A 26,087-nucleotide genomic window follows, 5' to 3' on the forward strand; every position below is an offset into this window, starting at 1 on the left:
GGTTTTGGCATAGGAGTAGTATTAATGCAAGATGGTCACTTAATCACGTTTGAAAGCAAGGTGCTCAACAGGAAAGAATGTCTCAAGTCTACATATAACTAGGAACTGCTTGCCATTATGCACGCATTAGCCAAGTGGAGACAATATCTTTTGGGAAATAAATTCTTTATATGAACAGACCATAATAGTCTTTAGCACCACCTCCAACAGAAAACACTCTCTACAGAACAACAAAAGTGGATTGAAAAAATTTCTGCCTTCGACATGGATATATTACATAAGAAAGGGAAAGTCAATGTAGTAGCAGATGCTCTGCCCAAAAAAGATGAAGAATCATCATTACTTGCAATTTCAGTTGCTGTTCCAGAACGGCTTAATGAGATTCAAAGTGAATATGCAAAAGATCCAGAAACAAGTGTTATAATCAATAACCTACCTCATAATTCAAAATTTGAATGGAAAAACGATATTCTGTGGTACAAGGGAGCAATTTACCTAATTTCCAATTCCAAATTCAAAGCCAAAGTTCTCAAGGAGTCCCATGATTCATTGTCAGTTGGGCATGTAGGTTTCTTTAGAAGCTACTATAATGCATGACAATCATTTTTCTGGAAGGGAATGAATAATGATATTAAAAAATATGTAGCAGAATGTGATCATTGCCAGTGAAATAAAAGTGAGAACATTATGACCCTAGGTCTGCTCCACCCCTTGAATATTCCAAACCAAAAATGGGAAGAAATATCAATGGATTTTATTGAAGGATTACCCATGTTAGACGGAAAAGATAAAATTCTTGTAGTAGTAAACAAACTCACATAGTATGCACACTTCATAGGAATGAAGAAATCAGATTCAACAAAAGAGATCGCCAAGATATTTTGCAAGAATGTGTACAAAGTACATGGATCTCCTTGAGTCATTGTTAGTGATAGAGATGCCAAATTTAAAGGGAATTTTTGGAAGGAGCTCTTCAAACATATTGGAACATACCTCAACATGAGTTCTGCATATCATCCTCAAACAAACGGTCAAACAGAAACTGTCAATAAGTGCTTAGAAAGTTACCTTTGTTGTTATGCAACTAACAAACAAAATAACTGGCTCAATGGTTACATCTCGTTGAATGGTGGTACAATTCAACTTATCACACTTCCACAAAAATGACTCCATTTCAAACTCTGTATGAACCTCCTAAATGGAAGGACTTCGCCATTTCCGAGACAAAAGTTCTAGCAATTGAGGATTAGTTACAAGAAACCCAAAAAGTCTTTCTAAAATTAAAAGAAAATGCAAGTATTGCAAGAAATCGCATGAAGCAGCAGGGCGTTTCTCCATTAAATTTTAACATTCTGCCAGTCTTGACATGATTAGCTTCATTACTTGTCATGACTTGGACAACATCCTTCATACCTATCTTTAGGATGAAGTTTGAACTTATCCAACAAATTACACAACAGCATAGCATCTTTAACATTTACTGATGCAACAACAAATTTAATAAATGTTTTTCCTTGGGACAAGAATCTGGGAAATTTACAAGGTCTCCCTTCCCATCTGTCAATATATTTGACCTAACTGTGGAATCAGTATTCTCCCACAATTTTTTGAATTCCTTTCCGTGTTTCCAAAATTTGGTGCAGGGGATCCCTTTTCCATTGATCTTGCTGCTTAGATGGCAATACTAAAAGGCATGTTATCCCATGAGAAAACTGAAACTCCCTGTCCGCAGTCCCACCTACTTTGCCTTGTTTTTTTCTTTAGTAGTGGAATGGATGGAAGGATGTGCCCCAGGTTGAGTTCTTTGAACAGAGAATAGTGATGTGACGCTAGGAGGAAGACGAGGGCTTGTAGAAGGCTAAGCATTTGAGCCCTCCCAAATATTCCCTCCTCTGGACCCAGTGTAGAAGAAAGTGCATAGCAGCTTTCCTTGCTGCTTCACCTGTTTCAAGTTCAGTAAACATGGTTTGTCTTGTTTCTTTTTCCGTTATTAACGAGCAACACTGCCTTGTGCCTGAAAACATTTTGAGTGACATTTGAACAGGGTTAGCATCTCTCTCAGGGGACACTTTAAACAGTAAATCCCTCTGGATCAAATCATAACACCTTTGAGCAAAGTTTGCATTTGACTCTACTATGTTGTCCTTTAATAGGGTGTGCCCATATGCTCAAAATATGCATAATTCATTTGGCATTTTGGTGTGGAAATTGCAACTTATGGAAAAAAACAAATTGGGCGTTTTGTCCCCACTGACCCCCACCCCCCTTGGCAAAAGAAATAAAGAAACAAATTTATGTGCCAATAATAGTTTAACCTACCAATCAACATTATCCTTGGGGTAAAAACAAAGTGGGATTTTTGCTTAGAGATATGCACAAAATATCTATAATTCATTAACCTACCAATTGACACTATTCTTGTTGCAGAAATTTGAATAAAAATGAGCCAAATAGTACCTGAGATATGCTGGTTCTGTAGAATAAACTATGAAAAATGGAATAAAAATAGTTGTTGTTTCCAAGAAAGTATTGTTACCATGTATTAAACACCACTTTCCCTCCTTATTGGCATGCTGAATTGAAGTCCCTCATGGAAATGAAAAATGCAAGTGAAAATGGGCAAAAATAGCCACAAATAGTCAACTTTCGAATTGGAATTTTGTTGAAAGCATTGGGAAAATTGGCAGACTTGTGTGTGTGTGTGTGTGTTTTTCTATGACCTGTGAGTCTGCTGATCTTTTCCCCATGAGTCATGCAGCACTGCTGCAAAAATCTTTATGTTGTTTTGAAAACATATTGCACTAGTTAACCATTGAGGTAGTGCTCTGGTTAACCAATGAGTGAACTGGTGTGCTTTTCATGTTTTTAAACCTTCTTGTATCGAGTATTGTATAGACACTATCTGCAGCTATTATATAAATAAATGCTATTCATGATATTTACTACATATTGGTAATTTCACAGGTTTACTTCTAGTTGTACTTAGAAAGATGTGATCCTCTTTATTTTTAGGGTTGCGTTATTTTGTTTAAGGTTTTCAGTGGATACATACCTTTTCTGTATTCTGTAAGATATTTTGTCTGGGCTGTTTCTGAGCAGTGTTCGTACCAGATCTAGGTCTTTGGGAGGTGAGGGGGGTGGATGGCAGCACTACGTATCTCAGTTGTATCTAAGCAGTATCATGTAGGATATTTCTCTTGGCTGTTTCCATGCCATGTTGACAGCAGATTCAGATTTGTACAGATCTAGGTCTTTGGGGGGTGAGTGGTGTGGAGGGCATATGTTGTAACATAGCCTTGGTCTCTTTATCATGCATATTATTGCTTGGATGTCCTTGTAAAATGGCAGATGGCCTTTGTTTTTCGGCAAGCACTACATTTATGCAGAACCTCTGATGTCTTAACAGTGGCACTTCGAACTTACTATTCCTTGGTGGTGCAGTTTTGCTTTTGGTTTTGTCAAGCTTGTCCATGGCTGACCTTCAGCGAGCCTTATTTTATTGTAAAATAGCTTCAGTTTCATCTTTTTTAATAATAAGAGAAGCTATTTTCAATAAAAGCATTAGAAAATTTTGGATGACAGAGAATGCCTTGCATTAGGCTTGTGTCACAGTTTTCTTGTTGTTTCTCTCTTTTATATCTACTCCTTGTCTATTATATTGTCCCTAGGATACTGACATTAATATTCATAGATTTTTTTTCTTTTTCAATGCATGCATTTCCATTACATAGAACGTTTTAAGAAATTTATACATAGAACAATTACTTGGTTTTGATTTATTAGGACTGTTCACAAATTTTGTGTCAGTTGCATTTGCAGTGAAATTGAAATTTACTCTTTAGTATCTAGAATTGTCATGAAAATATCCTTGTTGGAGACTTCTGTGATATACAAACATGGAGGGCTGAATTCTGTAATTTTTTTTAATTTCCATGGGATTGTCTGAACAGGAATTGGAACAGGAAGTAGCGGGTCATTTGGCCACCTAAGCTCAAGCTCAGGTGTTAATGGTACGTTGTCAGGTCATCAATATTTATGGGGCAGCCCAAGTCCTTATTCTCATCATATTACATGGCCCGGACCACCACTTGGACACTCTGTAAATGCTAACGGGTCACAGCCTTACTCTGGGAGACAAAGCCCTTATATAGGTTCAGCTATAGCACCACATCATCATCATGTCGGTTCTGCTCCCTCAGGCGAGCCGTCACTAGATAGACACTTTAGTTACCTGACAGAGACACCTGATATGACTTTTGTAAATCCTAGCTCACTTGGATCGATGAGTTGTGCCAATGGAAGCCCTGTAATAAGTATTGGTGCACATGCTGTTTTGAATGCTGGGGGTGTTTCTATCTCAAACAATAGCAATATTGAATGTGGTTCTCCAATTGGGGTGTTGTCCCCACAGCGAAAAAGCCGAATGTTTTCTGGTGGAGGGTTTACTGGTTCAATTGCAAACTTCTCAGAAGGATTAAATGAACGTGGAAGAAGCCGACGTGGGGACAATAACACAAGTCAAGCAGATAATAAGAAGCAATATCAACTAGACCTGGACAAAATCATGCGTGGTGAAGATGCACGGACAACAATCATGATCAAGAACATCCCAAACAAGTAAGCCCTTTTCCAGTTATATGCTTATCGTAAACTCTTAGTGGTTTTCTGTTTATATGGTGCTTCTATAAATGTCGTTAGTAGTTGGGTGTTGTTCTTCATTGGATATAGCTGACTTTCAGTGATGCTGTATGAAGTCTGGGCATGTTTTTTCTCTCTGATTAGTGCTAAGTTAAGTATTCATCAGGAAGTATATAAAAGCTTTGGTTCATTCTTTTAACTTAAGATTTGAAATATGGAAAGATTTTTATCTTTATGATATGTTCCCAATTTCCCACTACTATCTGTTTCAACTTTCGTGTCATATATTTGTCTTTCATATGAATCTTTTTAGATGGTGTTGATATTTTTCTGCTTCTCTTATATTGCACTAGAACATTGGCACTCTTAAATAGATGTTTTAATATTTCTGAATGTAACATGTTTTCTGTGATATTATGTAGGTATACTTCAAAGATGCTGTTGGCTACTATTGATGAAAATCATCGCGGGACATATGATTTTCTGTATTTGCCGATTGATTTTAAGGCAAGATTCTTGCTACTCGAGACTCTAAGCTACAAACTTCAATCTTGTCTTAACATGGCCATTATTGAGCTTTTGGTTATGCAAAAAAACTAATAAGCTTTTTCTTATGGCAGAATAAATGCAATGTTGGTTATGCATTCATAAATATGACTTCTCCGTCTCATATCATTCCTTTTTATCAGGTTTGTATCATGATCATCCCATAGTCTTGGAAAGATTTTCATTTGTGGAAGTTATGTCCTTTATTCTTACATTAGACACTGAAGGCATCAAATACGCTTTTTGTTTCCATATAATCGTGCAAATATTTTTACTCCTTGTGTTGATAAAGAGCCTTGAATTCAGTTGGGCAAAGTAGATGTGTAAGTAGAAAGAAGTGAGAATGGTTAGTGGTGGTGCAAAACTTGTTATGTGATTTGACAGCTTTAGATCCTACATTCAAAATGTTTTATATTGCAATTCTTGTTCATACCATGACTCAAATACTATGAATCCCAGAAACTATTTCGACTACGAAGGAAATTGATTTCTCATACTGGAAATGTTTTGGGTTCTAGGAAACTGTCTCAGAAAAAAATTCCAGGAGGTTGAAAATGGCTTGGCAGTTTCCAGATATTTCTTGAAACTACTCAAGCCATTTCTTGAGGGTTCCTAGAAATCATTGGGACCTTCTGGCTGTTTCTGGTGATTATGCTGATTTTTTTCCTAAACTTAACTTCTAATCTAACCCTAAAGGGCGCACCAACCCTAGTCCATTAAAACGAAAACCTTCTACTCAGAAGACGTTAAAGAGAAAGAGCAGTCAGCAGGGTGTCCTGGGCACCAGTCAGCAGGGTGTCCTGGGCACATTTTTGACTGGATGATGATGATCTAGATCTTGACACATTACTTGTGTAGCCATATAATAGATGATTGAACCATGATGCAGTGTTATCAAAACAGGGCCGGAACTGGTGGAACCAGCTGGTCCGACTGGTTTGGGGGCCAAACCATTCTGGTTCAGGGTTTGGAACTGGAAATGGCCGGTTCAGTACCGGAAATGGCTGGTTCGGTACCGAACTGGCCATTTTTCACTCAACTGGCCAGTTCCATACAATTGATCAAAGACATTGGAAACACAATTTTTCTAAGAAAATATTATTTTTTGAGTGGGCCAGCCTAATATTCAAGCCGACGGCCCTAGTATTGCTATGCAATTCATGGTAATTAAATTCTTAACATTACCATGAAATGTCTTGGGATATTTGAGAGTGTTTCCGACCTCATTGGATTTCAAACAGAGAAAATAGAATTTTAGATCACTCAAAATCCAGCAGACTTAATAATTTCTTCAGGATTTCAAGATTGGGGGATTGCAACGTTTCCATTGGATTTTGATGTGTATCGGGGTATAACTAGTATTTAATCAATAGCATGAAGACCTATCTGTACCTTGATGTTAGTGACATTGGTTGTTGAACTCCTCTTTCATGACCTTACTAAAAATGTACCCATCACTAAAAGTCTAAAACTGAACCTGGACTTGACATGCTATGTTTTTTTCTATCTTATTTTAATGCTTAAAGGGTGATATTTATGCCGCAGATCCCAATATAGGCAATGATTTTGATGTTATGTAGGTATTTGTTGTAGCATTATTTCTTTTAGATGCTAGAGGCCATTTAGACATTGTTAGTTGATGTATTTTTGATTCAGTGATGGATGGCACTTGATGCTATTTTGGTTATGTGCACTCTTACATGCTATAAAAATGAGAAGTTTTGTTTATTTGTGTATGAATGGTTTGGATTCATACGGATGCATATGAATATATATGTTTTTCTTTAAAATTTGAATATTATATGTGTTTCTGGTTGATCGGTTTTTTAACTGGTTCCCGGTTCAGAGGTTTTTCCGGTTCGATCACCGATTTTGTTTTGATAAAATTACCTTGATGTTTCCATTGCGGTGTTTTGACTTTTATGATTTTGCTTCCAAATCCTGAAATGTATGTATTATGATGAATGTTGAATTATTGAGATCAAATTTAATCTGGAAAATACAATTTTTTATTTTATCCATTGGGATTGAAGGTATATTTTTTCAATATATTTTACTTGAGGTTATTTCTTCTAAGTGTAATGCTAAGGGGATTTTCCAGTGATACCCCTTTTTGATTATGGTATATTTAGTTGTTTAAGGGGCTTTTGATTTTAGGAATTTCATTATGATCTTATGGTGGCGACCTTTTTGTCACCCATTCTTTTTATTTTCTTTTATTTCTTTTGTATTATGGTCTTGATTTGCATGATGTTTTATAAATAGAATATTAGAAGCATTTTTAAAAGATTTGTTTCCTAAAACCATTTTCTAGAATTTTCACTGTTTCTAATGGTTTCCTAGAAGGTCTTCTAAAAGTTTCTGACATTGGATCCTTGCTTTACCCATTTATGGAAGACCTATTTCTGTCTGTTTCTAGTCCCTGATTTCTGATATTTGTGGACAAATATCTTAAATCATATCCTATGAAATTGTTTTGTTACCACAAAATCTAGTAGACCTTGGAGAGGGAAGCCCGACAAGACAAATGTTAGACAAAGTGCTAACAATGGTGTTGAGGCCCAATGTCACCTCAACCAAAAATCCCCTGCTCTTTACGGACTTTCACCGATGGGAGGAGTCCTGATAGGAAGGGGATCACTTAGAATAGATATGCTAGGTATAAGGCACAACATGATCAAGCTAGAGTTCATTCAGAAGAGAGGCTCGATAATGATTCAAGGCTTTCAAGAAGCAAAACGTTCTCAAAGAAAGGCTCTAGAAAACAAAGTTCAAGACATAGGGTTTTGAAATTTTCGATGAAAAACAAATATTCACAAGGTCAATACCAAAGAGAAAGGGTTTCTTACAATGATAATCAACTATTCCAAGGCTCATGAAATCCTCGAGGAAGTCCTCAAGTTGAGGGAGGAGGGCAACACTTAGGGAAACACTTCGGGCAAGAGATTTATCATTTTATGGATGAAATTTGAGTGGATGCCCACCAAAATGATATGTCAAGTAGTCAAGACCTACCTCTTGATGCTTAGGCTCTCAAACCACCAAAAAGCCTCCTTAAAATTTCGCTCCAAGCCCTAGATTTTCCTTCCTAGCCTTAAAAGGACCGAATTTGAGAAGAGAAAATTATGTAGTAAAGTTAAGGTTGATCATTGAGTGATAGGACCAATGTCTTGTCCTATGGGGATATGGAGTCTAGGATGTTTAAGATAAGCCAAATTCCTTCTAAGGAGGTCAAAATTTGATGCCCTAGCTATCAAAATTTCAACAATTACCCACTTAATGGAATAATGGATTTTGATGGAGAATAACAAGTACTCCACTAGGAACATTCATTACATGTTACAATGAGTAATGCATACAACATTCATCTAGATATTCTTCAATAAATTAATCTTCAACAAATTAGGACACATAATTTCAACCTAGAATCAATAGTGCCATTAATTAGACATTCAAGAAAAATATATTCAACAAAAGATTCCACTTACAAGATAACATGCAATATATCCTTCCATTAAACCAAGAAATAACTCCAAAGAATGTCAAAATCAACTTCCATATATCAAAATGCATCCAAGTATCTCCAAAATCACCCACAAGAAGCAAGTGTGAATTCTCTAAGAGGTCCGAAATTCACAAGTTTGATGATGATTGGTCCAATATTGTGAAAAGCGCGAGCGGGATTAAATCGGCGCCGGGAATGAAGTGGAAAAAATCGGAAAAATAGGGAAAAAAGCGGAAAAAAGCGGGAAAAAAGCGTTTGGTACAAAAATATTCATTTTTTTTTCATTTTTTTTCAATTTTTTTAATATCTAAACCATCTACAACATAAAATAAATACATTGACACATAAATATGATAAGAAAACTAATATATAAGATGTTTAATATCATTTCTAGCGCTAAAATCACACATAACATTGAATCATGTCCTGAATAGTAAGTCCTGACTCCTGAGTCCCAGCTCAGCCTCAAAATATCAACAAAAAATATGATAATGTATCTCATCATGTCATAATGTCATAGACTCATATACAATAAAATGAAAGTCTAATCCTATTGATTTCCTCTGCCCCTCTTGCGAGAAAATGTCACAGCTTTCTCTTTCCCTTTAGATGTAGATGCTGGTGCCTGTGCTGGTGGAAATGGCAGTGGAGTCTGATGTGCTCTAGAAGCTGAAGAACTAGAAGTATGAGCTATAGGAGGTAGACCACGTCCTCTACTGGTCCTAGTGGTAGCACAGGTAGGCGGTGTCACCTCCTCCTCCTGCTCCTCCTCCTGCTCCTCCTGCTCCTGCTCCTCCTCCTCCTCCCACTAACTACATCCTGCACTAACCAATCATCAGCAGAATCCATGAGAGGCCTCTCGGCCTCAACCCTCCATGCAGCAGTGGTGTCAATCCCATCCAATGAGATGGCATCCACATCAGGTGTCCTCTCAAGTTGCCTCACCCACAATCGAAGATTGTAGTAGACATAGACCATGTCATTAAGTCGTTGGGACTCCAACCTGTACAAAGATCATGAAATAATAATTAATAATTAAATGTTTAAGTGTTAACCTGTTGCGCTTCTTGTTGTGTATTTTTTCAAATACACTCTAGTTGCGCTCACATCCTGAGGAGCTGCATGTTTGGCTGAGGATGCGTACGGAAAGCTTTTGCAAAAGGGGTACTCTGCCACCATACATCTTCCACCATGCATCTACAACAAAATTACAAATAAAATTTTAAATAAACATAAGAAAAAAATGGAATTTGAAGAGACAATGAAATTTGAAACAAAGTTACAAACTAAAAAATAACTGGCATTTTAATCGTCCTATTAGTGACAGCCATCTCAAAGCCAAATGTGCCACCTGCGATCTTATATGTCTCAATTTGTTTAGAGATCTCTATACGTTGTTCTGGAGATCGCACCATCTTCTGGACACAGGATAAGAATCCATCCATGATCTCAGCATCAAAATCAAACCCACATGCATAAGAAAATGCAGGGTTCAGGAAAAGCCCAGCAGCATGAATGGGACGATGGAGTGTGTTGTTCCATCGCTCATCAATCACTCCCCATAGAAGGAGTTGTTTCTGAAACCCATCATCTCCCTTATCATCATAGTAGGCCCAAATGGCTTCTTTGGCCCTGTCCATGGCTTCATACAAATAGCCCATTGCGGGCTTCTCACCATCAACCAACCGAAGAACCTTTACCAAAGGTTCAGTAACGGCGCACACCTCCTGCACTCCCGCCCAGAAGTCTTCCTGGTATGAAACTAGTCTGCATACGGCCTCTCCTTCTGGTTTGCGGCTCATTGACATAGCACGCCACTCCTCTGAAAGAAACATTCTCTTCACATCCCACATAGAATTCACGAGGGATTGAAGAGATATGAAACTCGTGGCAAACCGTGTAATGGCGGGGCGCACCAACTCTTTGTTGTTGGTGAATCTTCTCATCAAGCTAAGCACAGATGTATGATTATATATAAATTTTGTGATGCTTTTTGATGAGTCAACAATATCTTTGACAAAGGGAATTTTCCCTATGTCCTCTAACATCAAATCAATACAATGGGCAGCACAAGGTGTCCAAAATAAAGTAGGATGCCTGTCCATAAGCATTCTACCAGCAGCAACATAATTTGCAGCATTGTCCGTTATGACTTGGACAACATGTTGTTCACCCACCTCCAAAATAAACACATCCAACAAATCACATAAAGTTCTTGCATCTTTGATTTGATGAGATGCATCAACAGATTTGATAAACATAGTCCCCTTGGGACAACTAACCAAGAAGTTTATAAGGGTTCTCTCCCTTTGGTCAGTCCAACCATCTGACATAACAGTGCATCCTGTTTGTGCCCATGATGCCCTAAAATCCTCCAATCTTTGGGTGCAGTCACGCTTTTCATCTTGAAGAATCCGGCCTCTGAAATCATGATAAGAAGGGATTTTGTACCCCGGGCCAACACTGGCAATAGCATCAACAGTAGGTTGGAAAAATGGATTATTCCTTACAATGTTGAAAGGAATATCACTCCAGAGGAGAAATTTTGCCATCAACCTGTCAGCTTGTTCTTTTTCAGTTCTTTTTAGCATTGAACCGATAGATGGTTGTGAACCAGGTGTGGTTCGAGGAACAAAAAATGATGATGCAACTACCGGATTGACTGATGCTGCAGTAGAACCAGTGCCACTTGGCCCACTTCCTTCAGCTGACCTTTTTAGTTGCCTTTTGAGTTCTTCTTTGGCCTCTCTAGTGTGCTCTAATTCTCCCAATGCTCTCATGGCTCTTTGGATAAGTTCAGGATTTGTATTTATACAGGGCCCCACATCATGTCTAGGGATTTGTGCAAGGTGAAACTTCAACCTGTACACCCCCCCGCGTATGTCCTTTCCACACAACTTGCAATTCAAGTTTTGTCTATCATTCGGAGCTTTAGGTTCACCATATTCCCAGAAAGGATCCAATTTCCTTGGCATGTTTGTTTTTGAATTTTGAATTTGCAAACCTATGGGAAAACAAGGATTAGGAAATAGGAATTTAGGATTACAATTTAGCATTTACAAAATTACAAGTTACAAATTTCCAGAATCCAAAGTTCCAAACCCAAGTTACCCAACCAAATGGCAAATGCCAAAAACAATGAAAAAACATAAACAATGTTTAAAAAAAATGAAAAAAAAAATAAAAAATTGGTTCCCATAGTCATACCAATTTACCCATCCCAAATCAATGAAAAAATACAAAAAATTCTTTAAACAATGAAAACAAAAGGAAAATGGTGCCCATATGAAGTTTCCCAACCAAAAACAATGAAAAACAAAGTTTTTAAACAAGGAAAACAAAAAAAAATTAATCCACATACCGTTTTTATGGAGAAATTGGTGGTCTCCTCTTGAATTTGTCCTACAAGCACTTAGATTTGCTCACAAACCCTCCAACTCCTCTCTCCAACACCTTCTCCTCCTCCTACGCGCGCCCACAGTCCAAATGAACAAAAAAAAAACGAAATTCGGATTATAAAACCCGCTGCCGCCGCCCCCCACGCTTTTTTGGGAAAAAATCGCTCTTTTTTCGAAAAAAGCACGCTTTTTTTTTTGGAAAAAAGCGCCAAAAAAGGTGCCGCTTTTTACCCATAAAAAGCGTGATTAAATCGCCAGAGGGAAAAAAGCGCGATTAAATCGCGCTTTTAACAACACTGGATTGGTCACAATGATGTGATCTCTTATTTATACATGTCCTCCTAATTCAAATTAAAGCAAGAAGCCCCTCCCAAGTCATCATAAAGTAATCTAACAAATCACTCTAGGTGACATGCCAACCTAGTAGCAAATGTGTAAACATAAGAATTAACCCACAAAGGCGACCGAAATGCCAAGGTGAGTGTAGAGAGCTCCAAAAATCATGATCCTAGGGGTTGGCCCCTAGATTTCCATGCAAATCATTCTGTGGAGCCTAGTTTTTTTTATTTGGGACGCAAAATGAGTCTCACGGGTCTCCTTGTGATAGAATATCTTGATTCTGCTTCAAAGTTGAGGGCTTTGAGGATGGGGGTAGCCCTCCCATGTCTCAAGGGGTGAGACAAACCTCATCTGGGCCTCATATCAGTTGCCAAACCATGTGTACACCGCTAAGCCGGTTGGGGCATGTTGGTCCAAGTGCATCATCTCATGAATAATGTGGAGCAAAGTGCAGATTGCTGGGGGTGCTATAGGTACCCATGGAATGGAATGATGCTCTGCAAGTGGTAGGAGTCCCATGGCCCTCAATGCTTCACTTGTAGGGTGTCATAATGCTCCTTTAGTGGACATGGGCCCTGGTTAATTTGCCTAATCCATGATGAAAACCATCTGCCAATCACACACAATATCCAGTGCTGCATCTTCACCATTAATTACAATAATCATTAATGCATCTAAGTGAACCAAACCAAGCTTGCTAGTCAAGGGAAAATTGGCACTTCATACGGGGCTTCCCTTCCAAATTTGGGGCTTTGATCACATAATAGTGCTACCTCCCTAGGTAGGAGTGGCTAATGGATGATCCTATTAGGTGTTCCCAACCCCTACGGAGAAAGACAAGTCCTTGGTACATCCCTCAATCAATAGGTGTCATGTGAATAATGATGGAATAGAGAGGACAAGTTATCTTAGGGCCATATGCCATGGTCAAAGGGTGTAATATTCTAATTAGAGAACTACAGTGAAATATAAAAACATGAACTAGCAACAACAAACAAATAAATATGCAATCTGAAATCTCCACAAGAACAACAAATTTAGAACATTGTTGAGCAGAAATAATAGAGTTGAGCCATTTTATTGAATATCCAATGAGAAGTTGAGTACAAAATATAGTGGAATGTGTGCACTAGGGCTTGCTAAAGCAAGCACACAAAACCTAGGTGAGAATGAAGAAAACTCCACACTGAAATGGCTCACTAGCTATACGCTCTGCCTAGAAATTTATTGTTGCTGCTGGAGGCAAACTGATATTTGAGGCCTCAAATCTATTTCAAAAATTTTGAAAAATTAGAGAGAGGTTCCTCACACCCCAGCCAATAAAACCCAAAAATATTTTGAGCTAATTTCAACTGACCTAGAATGCCCAAAGTAGTGTGAAAATCCTAGCTAAACCAACAATTTGCCCTACTATAAGAATGAGGATTTCAGGCCTGAATATTGCCTGGAAAATTCTAAAATTTTAACCATGGTCTCCTCTCATAAAACCCAAAAAAACCCAGAAAAATCTCAAGATGAATTTGCCAGTTACTGAAACCCCAAAATCAACATATGGCCCTTCGTCAGTCTGCTAGTGAGCTATCGAAATCGAATTACTCCAAGAATGCACAATTTCCCCAAAGGGAAACTCCTCCAAATACCAACAAATTCCTTCCTCAAACTACTGGCCAAAATCAACTCCAATACTTGATAAAACACTACCGCTCAACCCTTGTGCAGAGAATAACTAGTAAACCCCAGCGCAACCCCAAAAAGAGAAATTGCGGCCCATAAATAATGTTGATCTTTGCCCTGCAAATCCTCTACAAAATCATCGGCATCAATAGGGAAAATCACTTGCAAAATAGCTAGAACTCCAACCCACAATAGTTGATCCCCTAATGAGCAACTTGAACTGCCTTTGCGCCCAAGGAGTGGCAAACTGAGTGAATACCTGTAATAAAGCTCTGTGGAAATCATGAATTGGACTCCCGAAATTACCTCACTAGGGAGACACTCGAAGTTCTCTGAAATGAGGGTGGAATTTCCTCTTAGAAATTCCTTGTGCTAAACAAGACTGGGTGACTTCGCTAAGCAACTCAAGCAAACTCTCCAATTCTGAAATGAAATGCCAAATAGAATGATCAAAATGATGCTCTAGCCTTCCTTTTATTGTTGCTTTCCCTTCCTCATACCATGGTTTGATTTTTCTCACACAATGCTTTGATACCATGGTTTGATTCTTCCCATGGTTTGATTTCACTTTTTGGTAACCTCCACAACTTATGTTCACTTTAATTTTTCTTCTTTTCCTGAGTCCCAACCATTGCGTTTTCTCCAAAATTTATTTAATACCTCCACAATTTATTTCTTCTAATTTTATTTATCTAAAAATATTTATTTTTCGCCAAAATTGCAAAATCGAGAATTTCCCTTGGCGAAATTATTAATTGGGGACATTACAGTCCTCCCCGCCAAAATTTGCTTGTCCTCAAGCAATGCCTGAACAAGTGCCCTCTTTGACTGCTGATCACCACCATAACCACTAATAATACCAGGGTCACAAATGTACCACTGAGTCATCCCCAATCTCAACACTGTCCCAACATGAAGGAATCCCTCGATACCAGGATCCCAAGCCATCCTAATCAATGTGAAGCACACCTTGCTCCACTCGATATCCATCCAGATATAGGTACCAAAAGGCTTACGCATATTATCAATAAGTTGAGCATCATGATAATGTAGGACTCTATCCAACTCCCCATGAAGTTGCCATACTGAGTAGTCCACCTCATGCACTCCAAGAGTAAATTTCTGAAGACAATATAATCCCTATGGGGATGAAGTCTCTCCCACATGAACTTCCCTTAGTATCCTCCTGTTGACCAACTTGCCATGTTGGTGAAGTCCCCCACGCCAATAGCAAACCACTAAAACCCATTGGAAGATATAAATGATCTCCCCCTGTAGAAACTAGATCACCCCTAAGGGTAGTTGAACCGTGAAATCCTATGATGCCCAGATCCCATGCCAGTCTCATAAGGGTGTCACCATTCTGACGCTGCACCACTCTTATTATGACATACTGCCCATCGTGTGCAGACTGTGTCCTCCTCTCTTGGAACCTAATGGCGAAAAATATGTGAAGGCCAAGCTCATCTTGCCCTGGTATCTCCATGATATCAATGCCTAGCCATCTACTGTCAATCTCGGCCCAGAGCAGTAACAAGCAAAACCGGCCATGCCATGTGACGAAGGCCTCGGTGCTCCCCCATACGTCAAACCAAGAGTGAGATGAGTCGCTGTTTGCCTTGATCCCGCTTGTCACAAAATAGAGTGACCAATCATCCAACTGAATCCCTAGATACCATAGCCATATTCGCTGTGACAAAGCCCCTGACAATTGCTAGAACCAACTCGTACAACGTCTCGAGTCCTTGCATGCAATCAGTATATGTACTCCATACATCTTGAATTAGTCCGGTGTGTGCAAGATTTCCTTGTGCCTGCCATACCACATTGTGAGATCTGATATCCTATCTCCTATAGGTGCTGCCCAAAACTGCCTAGAGTCTAAACATCCACCTGCAAGATGGGTCCACCAACCACTGTATGTGCTCTTGAGACATCTTGGAATGTCTCTCCCAACAGGTGTCATGCATCCCCCTAAATGTGGGATCAAGGGTGGAGCACGTGCTACCCCTGCAATAGATTAGACCATCCCCAAGCCTGCACCTGCCAACTCGCACCCTGACCATATGCCACGGATGGAAAGCCTCTCTCCTGATGCACTGTGTCCTATCCAACTGTCTCAGATGAACCTCCTAGGTCATGTTGCTCGTGATGAGAGCATCAAGAGACAATAACCAATGTTGAAAAGTGTAACTAGGTTCGATCTTCATAATGACATGTGTAATTATGATTTTATGTAATTGATGAAAAATAAAATTATTTTTGTAATGCTTGAATCATGGGTTTCATGATCAAGGAATTTTATTTTAGTTAAGGCTCCCATTGTGAGCCTTTAGGATGAGTCATCATGTCATAAAAGTCTATTAAGTCAATGTCATAAAAGTCTATTGAGTATATGAGTCATTAAAAGACCCTCCAAGACCATGCTCAAGCACCTCCTTCAAGTCGGCCTAAAGATATCTCTAGAAAGGCATGTCGACCTTGTCACTAGGAGAAGTCGGCATATTTGATGGGCATATCACTATAAATAGGGCAACCCGACCTCCAATTGAAGACAAAAATTCGGTAAAGGCAATCTGAAGAAGAGGAAGTGCAAAAACCTTAAGAGAGAAGCCTCATCACTAAGCGAAAGCGAAGGAGAAGGAAAGTCATCTGAGCCATTTTCTGATCTGTTTTAGGGCTAAACTTTTCCACACACGTGAGATTACAGTACTATCTAATGCCGAAAGGGCCGAGGTACTACAATCATCTTAAAAAGGATTTGGGAAGGAATTAAGTAAATCTTCAAGCCGAGTTGAGGAAGGATCGTCTCCATCTCAAGCAAGGAAGGTTGAAGGTCAAAGTCTCTCAAGGACCGAATCTAGGGCTTCTAAAGAAAGGCCGAAGAGTGCATATTTGAGCCAAGGAGCGAAATCTGAAGGTTAGTTGAGGGAAGTGGGAGGAGGAAGAAGTTTGATTATTATTGCCTCAAGGAATAAGTTAAACAAGGGAGTCTTGTGACTTGGTCTTGGAGAGGTAAATAGGTGAAGGGTCTTGGTATTCGTCAATTAAAGTCTCTATAAGAAGAAGAATTTGTTTGGGTTTTCCTCTCAAGTTGGAGAGGTTTTGGCCCTGGCTGATCGCCTATATTCTGTGTCTCTTGTCTCTCTATTGTTTAAGCTTTGGTCGTTGTTCGATGAAGAAGAATACTATAATAATAGCTAAAGAGAAGATCCTAATTTAAAGTAGTAAAAAACGTTCACAAACACTTATCACAAGAAAGAGAAATCACCTAATTTCCATGCCCTAGAGTTCTCAACATGGTATTAGAGCTAAGGTAACAAATCAAGGAAAGGGCATCTTGTCAAGGGACACACAAGCACTCAAGGATCAAATCTCGAAGGATATCAAAGTGAACTCAAGATCTACAAAGAAGTGTTAAAACCCTAGGTCAAAGAAGAAGTCTACGCTAGAAGAAGTCTTGGGATCCTCAAAACACCACAAAGACCCTACTCAAGTCGAAGAGACCTACAAACCAAAGTATCTTGGAGACTATTCATCCAAAAGAAGCAAGGTCAAGGACGTTGTTATCATCTTGAAAGGGTTCTAGCGCAATCTCCCTCTCGTTGAAGCAAGGTCCTTACCATTGACGAAGATCATCCAAGAAGCATCAAGACATCATTAAGAAGTCATCATTGATCATCATCAACAAGGACATCACCATCAAAGGATCTAAAGTGATCTCCCTCTTTGTGGGGTCAAGGATCATTCTTGAAGAGAACTATCTTCATTTAGGAGAAGTATTTGTTAACCATATCATCATCAAATTCAAGGAGGCAACAAGTGGAAGAAGCCTCTTCACAAGTAACTATATTTATGTTTGAATCTGTCAAAATGTCTTTTTGCAAGGAAAGCAACAAATAGGCTTCAAACTATCTTGCATGGAAGAGGAGGACAAATCTGAATCTCATTGAAAATGAGGTTATGGATCATGTCAAAGGCTCTATCACCAAACCATCGAAAGAAGATGCTCAAGCACCTGCAAAGTTTATGAAAGGGGAAGTGAGGGCTTAAAGGATTCTCATAGAATCCATCAAGGATCCCCTCATTCCATATGTATCTAAACTCGACACCTCAAAATAAATATATGACAAATTGGTAGAGTTGTTTTTTGTAAGCACTGTAGGAGAAGTTATCTCTCTAAGGCAAGAACTCTACAAGCTAAAGATATCAAAAGAAGAAGGAATAACCTCATACTTTATGAGGATATCTGAAATAAGGGATCAACTTCAAGATCTGGGAGAAATAATGTCTGACAAGGAGATGACCACCGTAGTACTAAATGCACTACCAGAGGAGTGGGGTAATTTTACTTCAAGCATTTATGGGAAGGAAGAAGCTACTCCATTCCAGGATCTATGGTCACTATGCAAGATTGAAGAAACCAGGTTGAAGGCAAAAACTGATGTGTGATCAAGTGAACAAAATCAAGCATATGCCACAATGACAAAAAGAAAGGGAAAATCTGGAAAGTTTGGTACCCAAAAAAAGAAGAGGAACTTGGTTAAGATTCAATGCTATGGATGTCAAGAATATTACAAAAGAGATTGTCCTAAGCTCAAGAAGGACAATAACAAGAGAGGAAGAGAATAAGTTCATATCACCAAAGAAGTGGAAGAAGTTGAAAACGAGAAATCCAAGAAAGAGGAAGTAAGATATCTCTACTATGATGGAGATAGTCTTCTTCACCTAGTTCTTTTCAAGTTTCTAAGTTCTTCTGTTATAAGATATGGCAATCACCTATGAAGATATAGCTCTTGGTAACCTCATTAGAATCATAAAGGGTATTTATGAGAAAAGGGAAAAGTCATTTGGTACAAAGCTCATCATACATCAGTCAAAAGGAAACATTTGCTGGACGAGGATACGCAAGATACTCTATTGGAATCTTCATTGGAAGATTCACCGTTTAAAAGGACGCAAGGGTTTCATCAAGAATTTCAACTTGTGGGAATTAATGGGATGATGGTATGATGTCAAAATAAGTGAAGCAGATTAGGGAATTGAAGATCTTTCAATCAAGGAAGCTGCTGAAGATAGTCTAAGATGACATAAAAGAAAATGAGGTATGTATGCTTGCATTTGATAAATAGAGTCATGTCATATGGTTGCAGGTAACATGAATAAATGCTTTATCTCAAGAGCATGATCAAAAGAAAGGATCTACTCCTTTGAAAGGATGCAGGAAGGCATGGGTCACACATTGACTAGATGAAATCAACATAATATGTCCTCATATGAAATATGAGGTGGTTGACAATAATTGGACAAACTATGACTGGAAGTTCCTAGAAGAAAAATGTGTGAAGAAAGAAGGGAAGAGATCGTGAAATATGCAACTATGAAGAAGACATTCAACATCCAAGGACTGGAAGATTTGACTAGGATATCTCCATGAAAGATATGAAGACTCCGATGAAGTTTGAAAAAGAAAGAGACCCTTGACAATATATATCTTTTGGAGATGTGTCAATGTATATGTAGGATGCTGATGCAAAATTAGAAGATGTCATGATGAAAGACCATCACAAAGGTAATTTTGATTTAATGTTTGTTTCAAATAATATCTAGATGGGCTTATGCAGGGCTGCCAAGGGAAGAGCTGTGGACGTTTTCCACCATTGATGACCATGTAGTTGGATGAAAGATTGTTAAGAAAACATGGCATGAAGAAGGCAACGAAGCATGAAGGAGGACCAAATATGGACTAATGGATCACTTTCCAATGAAAGGAATGATGACATGATTGACTCATGGATGAAAGTGATGGATGGTCTGTGCCCTACAAAGAAATGCTCAAAGATGTAAAAGGAAAAATCATGCCATCAAAGGAAGGAGTTCTACAAGCAGCCGATTGTCCCATGATCTCCACCTAAAGAGTTGCTGAAAGCAAGTTCCTGGTCAAGAGGGAGCTTGGTCAAGTCCCTAGTTAAGAGGAAGCTTTTGTACATTCCTGTTTACATTCCTTCAGTGGAATGGGTATGTCCTCCCTAAGTTGAGAGGGAGAGATAGACACATCATTCTTGTCTTCACTTTGGAAGACAAAATGGAGGATTGGGTAAACATCTGGCATCCGATGCCCTTTAAGGATGAGTTAGGGCATCCAAGATAAGAGTAGTCGTAGAGGACCGATATTCTTTGAGTGTTGTGAATCCAAGATAAGAATAGTTCTGGTAGAACATACACTGAGAGAACCCGGGTGGGGTGTGTTCCAAGAGAGACAATGATGAGGGTGTATATTCATCATTAGTCCCACTGTTGATAATATCGGCGATATTCGAAAATATCGCGATATTTTCGGCAAAACGATATATCGCCGAGAAAATATCGCGATATTTTCTGTTTTGATAATATCGCGATATTTTCAAAATATCGGCAAATATCGGAAAATATCGGCAAAATATCGCGATATTTTGAAAATATCGGCAAAATATCGGCTATATTTAAAAATTTGGAAAAAATATTTTTTATGCTTGCCGATATTTGCCGATATTTTGCCGATATTTTCGCCGATATTGCCGATAAGATATTTTTTGGACCCTCGCCGATATTTTCCCGATACCGATATTATCAACACTGATTAGTCCCACCAGCATTGAGATCTGATCTTGTGGAGAGATAGAGCTGTTAGTCAAGGCCTTGCTATGTGACAATGCTGGATGATATGATGCTATACAGATGGGTTATCGATCCGACTCTTCTTATGAGAATTCTTCAGATTGAGAATGTCCAAGTACCTTGGATAGATTATGAATATCTCCCTAGTTAAGAGGGAGTGTTGAAAAGTGTAACTAGGTTTGGTCTTCATAATGATGTGTAATTATGATTTTATATAATTGATGAAATATAAAATTATTTTTGTAATGCTTGAATTATGGGTTTCATGATCAAGGAATTTTATTTTAGTTAAGGCTCCCATTGTGAGCCTTTAGGATGAGTCATCATGTCATCAAAGTCTATTGAGTCAATGTCATGTATGGAAGACCCTTATTGGGCATGTTACATATGTATATGAGTCATTAAAGACCCTCCAAGACCAAGCTCAAGCACCTCCTTCAAGTCAGCCTAAAGATATCTCTAGAAAGGTATGTCTGCCTTGTCACTAGGCAAATCACTATAAATAGGGCAACTCGGCCTCCAATTGAAGACATAAATTTAGTAAAGGCAATTTGAAGAAGAAGAAGTGCGAAAACCTTAAGAGAGAAACCTCATCACTAAGTGAAGGAGAAGGAAAGTCATCCGAGTCATTTTCTGATCTATTTTAGGGCTAAACTCTTCCACACGTGTGAGATTACAGTTTTGTCTATTGCAGAAAAGGCTGAGGTACTACAATCATCTTAAGAAGGATTTGGGAAGGAATTAAGTAAATCCTCAAGTTGAGTTGAGGAAGGATAGTATCCATCTCAAGCAAAAAAGTTTGAAGGTCAAAGTTTCTCAAGGAATGAATCTAGGGCTTCTAAAGAAATGCCGAAAAGTGTAGATTTGAGCCAAGGAGCTAAATATGAAGGTTAGTTGAAGGAAGTTGGAGGAGGAAAAAGTTTGACTATTATTATCTCAAGGAAGAAGAAGTTAAACAAGGAAGCCGTGTGACTTGGTCTTGGAGAGGTAAATAGGTCAAGGGTCTTGGTCTTGGTATTCGTCAATTGAAATCTCTATAAGAAGAATAATTCGTTTGGGTTTCTCTTTTCAAGTTGGAGAGGTTTTGGCCCTGGTTGATCGCCTATATTCTATTTCTCTTGTCTCTCTATTGTTTATGCTTTGGTAGCTATTTGATGAAGAAAATACTATAATAATCTAACTAAAGAGAAGATCCTAATCTAAAGTAGTAAAAAACATTCACAAACAATTATCACAAGAAAGAGAAATCGCCTAATTGCCTTGCCCTAGATTTCTCAATAGCCAAGTCCCCTATGCAAGTGTGCAATGCTAGAGAGTGATGGAAGCTCACGGTCAACGCTATGATAAAATCGCTCTCCAAATCTGGGTTTGCCAAACCTAATGGTGTGCCTGACATCCCCGCCAAGAGATCTCTCCAGTGGCAACACTCCAACAACTTGCTATGCATCATCATGCTTTGTTGTACACAAATACACACCCTCGCACTCATCTGCATAACATTGAACTCCGAGGCACAACTCTGTGCACCACTGGATATCAATGCTCACTGCGATACCACCCTATACCACTCCACTAGCAAACTCAATATGGTGTAAGTCGCTCCTCCCACTCCATGGTGCAAATCCACACACCACAACACACCGCCATGCATATACGTGCTTAACTGTAAACCACTGCTCGACGCTGCATACTTCTACACGCCACTAGATGCCATGATCTAAAGCTGAGATAGTACGCGTCGGCCCGCACCTTACCCGTATCGCCACCTCTACTGTCGCATCACCATACCCTCTGATGTATGGGCGTCGCCTCCAAAATCTCCCTGAGAGACGCGAGAGGTGAAATTCCCTATGTACTAGTGGTGATGCCACCACTGTGCTGCTCTTCCATGACCATTGTGCCCCACAAAACTATGAAGAACCCTCGACCCCATACAAGGCACTATCTTGCGGCCTGACAATGCCACCTCCTTCAACAAATTCCTACCAGAGTATGTTGATCATCTTGTTACTCCATGCACAACCAACATGCTCAAACAACTTGCAGAGTCTACCTGCTTCCCTATCAACCCAACCAGTCACTAATGCTGATGGAGATCCGAAAGTGTGTGGGTGCTCGGTCACCAGATCCATTATACTGTTAATACCATCACTAACCATGCCCATGTTGTGATGGGAAATCCCATCTGGATCCCAACAACAATCTGGCCCTCGTACTCGAGTAATCCATGACCTCTTCTGAAATGCAGTCATGGATGTACGCAACTGCCTAACCTGCTCCATCGAGTACCAACTCAGTACCTCTTGCCATCCAATCCCAAAGGAGGGATCGAATCAACAATATCCTGTGTATGGGACAAGCCCTCCATGCTGACACTATGCCATACTCAACTCAAGCAACTGGCCCCTGTTAACTTGGCCATCCCCTATGATTTGTCTAGGCAACTCCGCCTCTCTCAATCCAATGCATAAAGGTGAGATAATAATATTGTAGACTCCGTCAGCATGCCTCTGAGAGGAACTATGCTGAAATCCCAATGTGTGCTCTCTATGCTGTCTCTCGTTAATGCTTTAGCCCCAAAGATGGCTGCGCATCCTCCTCCATCACGGTCTCAACTTGAGCCTTCGACTGCTCATCCACTGACAACCCATCATATAAAATATCCTCATTGGTCAACAGTAGGTGATCGTCGTTCAGAAACTCTATCATAGATTTGGATGCCTCTGTGCCTTTCGGCTCCTCATCAATGGTAGAGATGTCTCCTGACACCTCATCAACTTGTGGTGCGCTGTTAACACCTGAAAACTCAATCACAATACTAGGTACGTCATCCACTGTCGGCATCTCATCAATGGGTGTATGCTCAACTATCTCCTTGCCAACCATGACCCCTTCAACTACTTTTTCATCTTCTACCTTGATCCTCCTCATCATCCCTGCATAATTCGATTGAATTCCCTCTGATTTGTGCATGTCCCTTAGTTCACCGAACTCCCAAACTGAGAGGAACCCCTGAATGTCATGTCCCAATGATTGGTATGCCCTCCAATTTGTTGCCAATAACTCCACATCAGTTGTAATCATGTCTTGCCATCTTGATGCATTATCCATAACTATGGGCATAGTGGATTTGTTGTATAATTGAGAATGGTCCTAATTCGCAATTGTGGTATAAATCAGCGCCTCCTCCACCTCAATCATCATTTGTTGCATCCTAATCACCTCATTCAAGTTTACCGCCATGTTGTTTGATGTTAACTTTTCTTTAGATCCCATGATTTCTTAGCATTTTATTTTGGTCTTTTCAGCACATGGCTTAAGGCCCACAACTTGGCCAAGATCATGCTCTAATACCACTGTAGTATTCTAACTAGAGAAATACAGTGAATCGAACTAGCCGCAACAAACAAATAAATATGCAATCTGAAATCTCCATAAGAACAACAAATTTAGACCACTGTTGAGCAGAAATAATAGAGCTGAGCCATTTTATTGAATATCCAATGAGAAACCGAGTACAAAATATAGTGGAATGTGTGCACTAGGGCTTGCTAAAGCAAGCATGCAAAACCCAGGTGAGAATGAAGAAAACTCCACACTGAAATGGCTGTATGCTCTGCCCAAAAAATTACTTTTGTTGCTGTTGCTGGAGGCAAACTGATATTTGAGGCCTCAAATCTGCTCCAAAAATTCTGAAAAATTAGAGAGGTTCCTCACACCCCAACCAATAAAGCCCATAAATCTTTTGAGCTAATTCCAACTGACCCGAAATGCCAAAATAGTGTGAAAATCCTAGCTAAACCAACAATTCTCCCTACTATAAGAATGAGGATTTCATGCTCGAATATTGCCCAGAAAAGTCTAAAATTTTAACCATAGACTCCTCATAAAACCCAAAAAACCCAAAAAAATCTCAAGCTGAATCTGCCAGTCCCTGAAACCTCAAAATCAGCATGTGGCCCTTCATAGTCTGGTATTGAGCTACCGAAATCGAACTGTTGCAAGAATGCACAATTTCCCCAAAGGGAAACTCCTCCAAATCCCAACAAATTCCTTCCCCAAGCTACTGGCCAAAATCAACTCCAATTCCTGGCGAAACACTACTACTCAACCCCTGCGCAAAGAATAATCAGTAAACCCCAGTGCAACCCCGAAAAGAGAAATTGCGGCCCATAAATAATTTTGATCTTTGCCCGACAAATCGTCTACAAAATCATAGGCATCTATAGGGAAAATCACCTGCAAAATAGCTAGAACTCTAAACCACAATAGTTGATCCCCCAATGAGCAACTCAAACTGCCTTTGTGCCCAAGGAGTGGCAGGCTAAGTGAATACCTGCAATAAAGCTCTGTGGAAATCCTGAATTGGATTCCCTGTTAAAATTGGCAACTAGGGCCAAATTCCACCTTAGGACAACTCATATGGTGGAGATGATTATTGCATTGGATTCCTCTTTTCGAGAGATCCAATTTTGATATAAAGATCATCTCATTCTGACAAGCAGAAGTGAAATTTTGAATTTATTTTCTTTCATGCACAAATTGTCAAGGTCGGCCTCAGTCAAATGTAGGCTCAAGAAGCCCAATGGATGTGTCTCCTCACCCTCAACGAATTGTATAAATAGGAGTGACCTCTCTCCTCATTTGGACATCCATCACACACATCATTCATCTCTCTCTTCTCTTGATTGGTTCGTACAACTTGGGCAACCTCTCTCTCTATCTCACACGTGTGGCAGGAGGTCGAAAATTTCAGGGACAAAACATGCTGAAATTTCAAAGAATCAGACTTGCGTTGATCAACGTTGACCAAGGTTGATTTGACCAAGTTTGACTTCGGTTTTCAGGGCAGAATTTTGATTTTCCTATGCTGAGTTGCCGGGTACAAAAACCGAGGTGATTTGGGCAGTTTGACCAATGTAGACCTCAACATTGACTTCAGATTTGACCCTAGAAAATTACAACAATATTTCTCTCCTTTGACTGAGTTTGATCGAACTATTTTGGGTTGACTTTGACTCTCCTTGAAGGCCGAATTGGACTGTTGTTGACCGAGCTGCTTGGAGGATGTTTTGGTGCTGATTTGACCAACGTTGACTTTCTGGTTAGGGCTGCAGTTGACTGCTGATTTTGATAGGGTTGTTTTGACTATGTATTGGGCAAGTAAATTTGATCTATGTACTCTCTCTCTCTGCTGAACTATTGAATAATAATAAGAAGATTTGATCAAAGGGTTTTCCCCACATTGGGGTTTTTCCCTGGCATCTACCAAATCTTGTGTCCTCTTGTCTTGGCTTGTCTTCTGCACTTGTTTTTATGTTCTATCTACA

At 39.3% G+C, this 26,087-nt stretch overlaps 1 protein-coding gene across 13 annotated transcripts in view; it reads left to right on the forward strand.

Moving 5' to 3' along the window:
* Positions 1 to 26,087, forward strand: part of LOC149202151 (protein MEI2-like 2) — a 170,400-nt gene that overhangs the window by 113,210 nt on the left and 31,103 nt on the right. For all 13 annotated transcript variants that reach the window (XM_089403113.1, XM_089403114.1, XM_089403107.1 and 10 more), the window contains 3 exons: positions 3,951 to 4,617; positions 5,061 to 5,145; positions 5,259 to 5,327. In XM_089403113.1, coding sequence (XP_089259239.1) covers positions 3,951 to 4,617; positions 5,061 to 5,145; positions 5,259 to 5,327 — 821 coding nt within the window. The remainder of the gene's footprint in view (positions 1 to 3,950; positions 4,618 to 5,060; positions 5,146 to 5,258; positions 5,328 to 26,087) is intronic.

The sequence above is a fragment of the Pinus tabuliformis genome, chromosome 2_1 (genome assembly GCF_031772625.1).
Source record: "Pinus tabuliformis cultivar Carrire ecotype Pingquan chromosome 2_1, CPIR1, whole genome shotgun sequence".
In the NCBI taxonomy this organism is placed as follows: Eukaryota; Viridiplantae; Streptophyta; class Pinopsida; order Pinales; family Pinaceae; genus Pinus; species Pinus tabuliformis.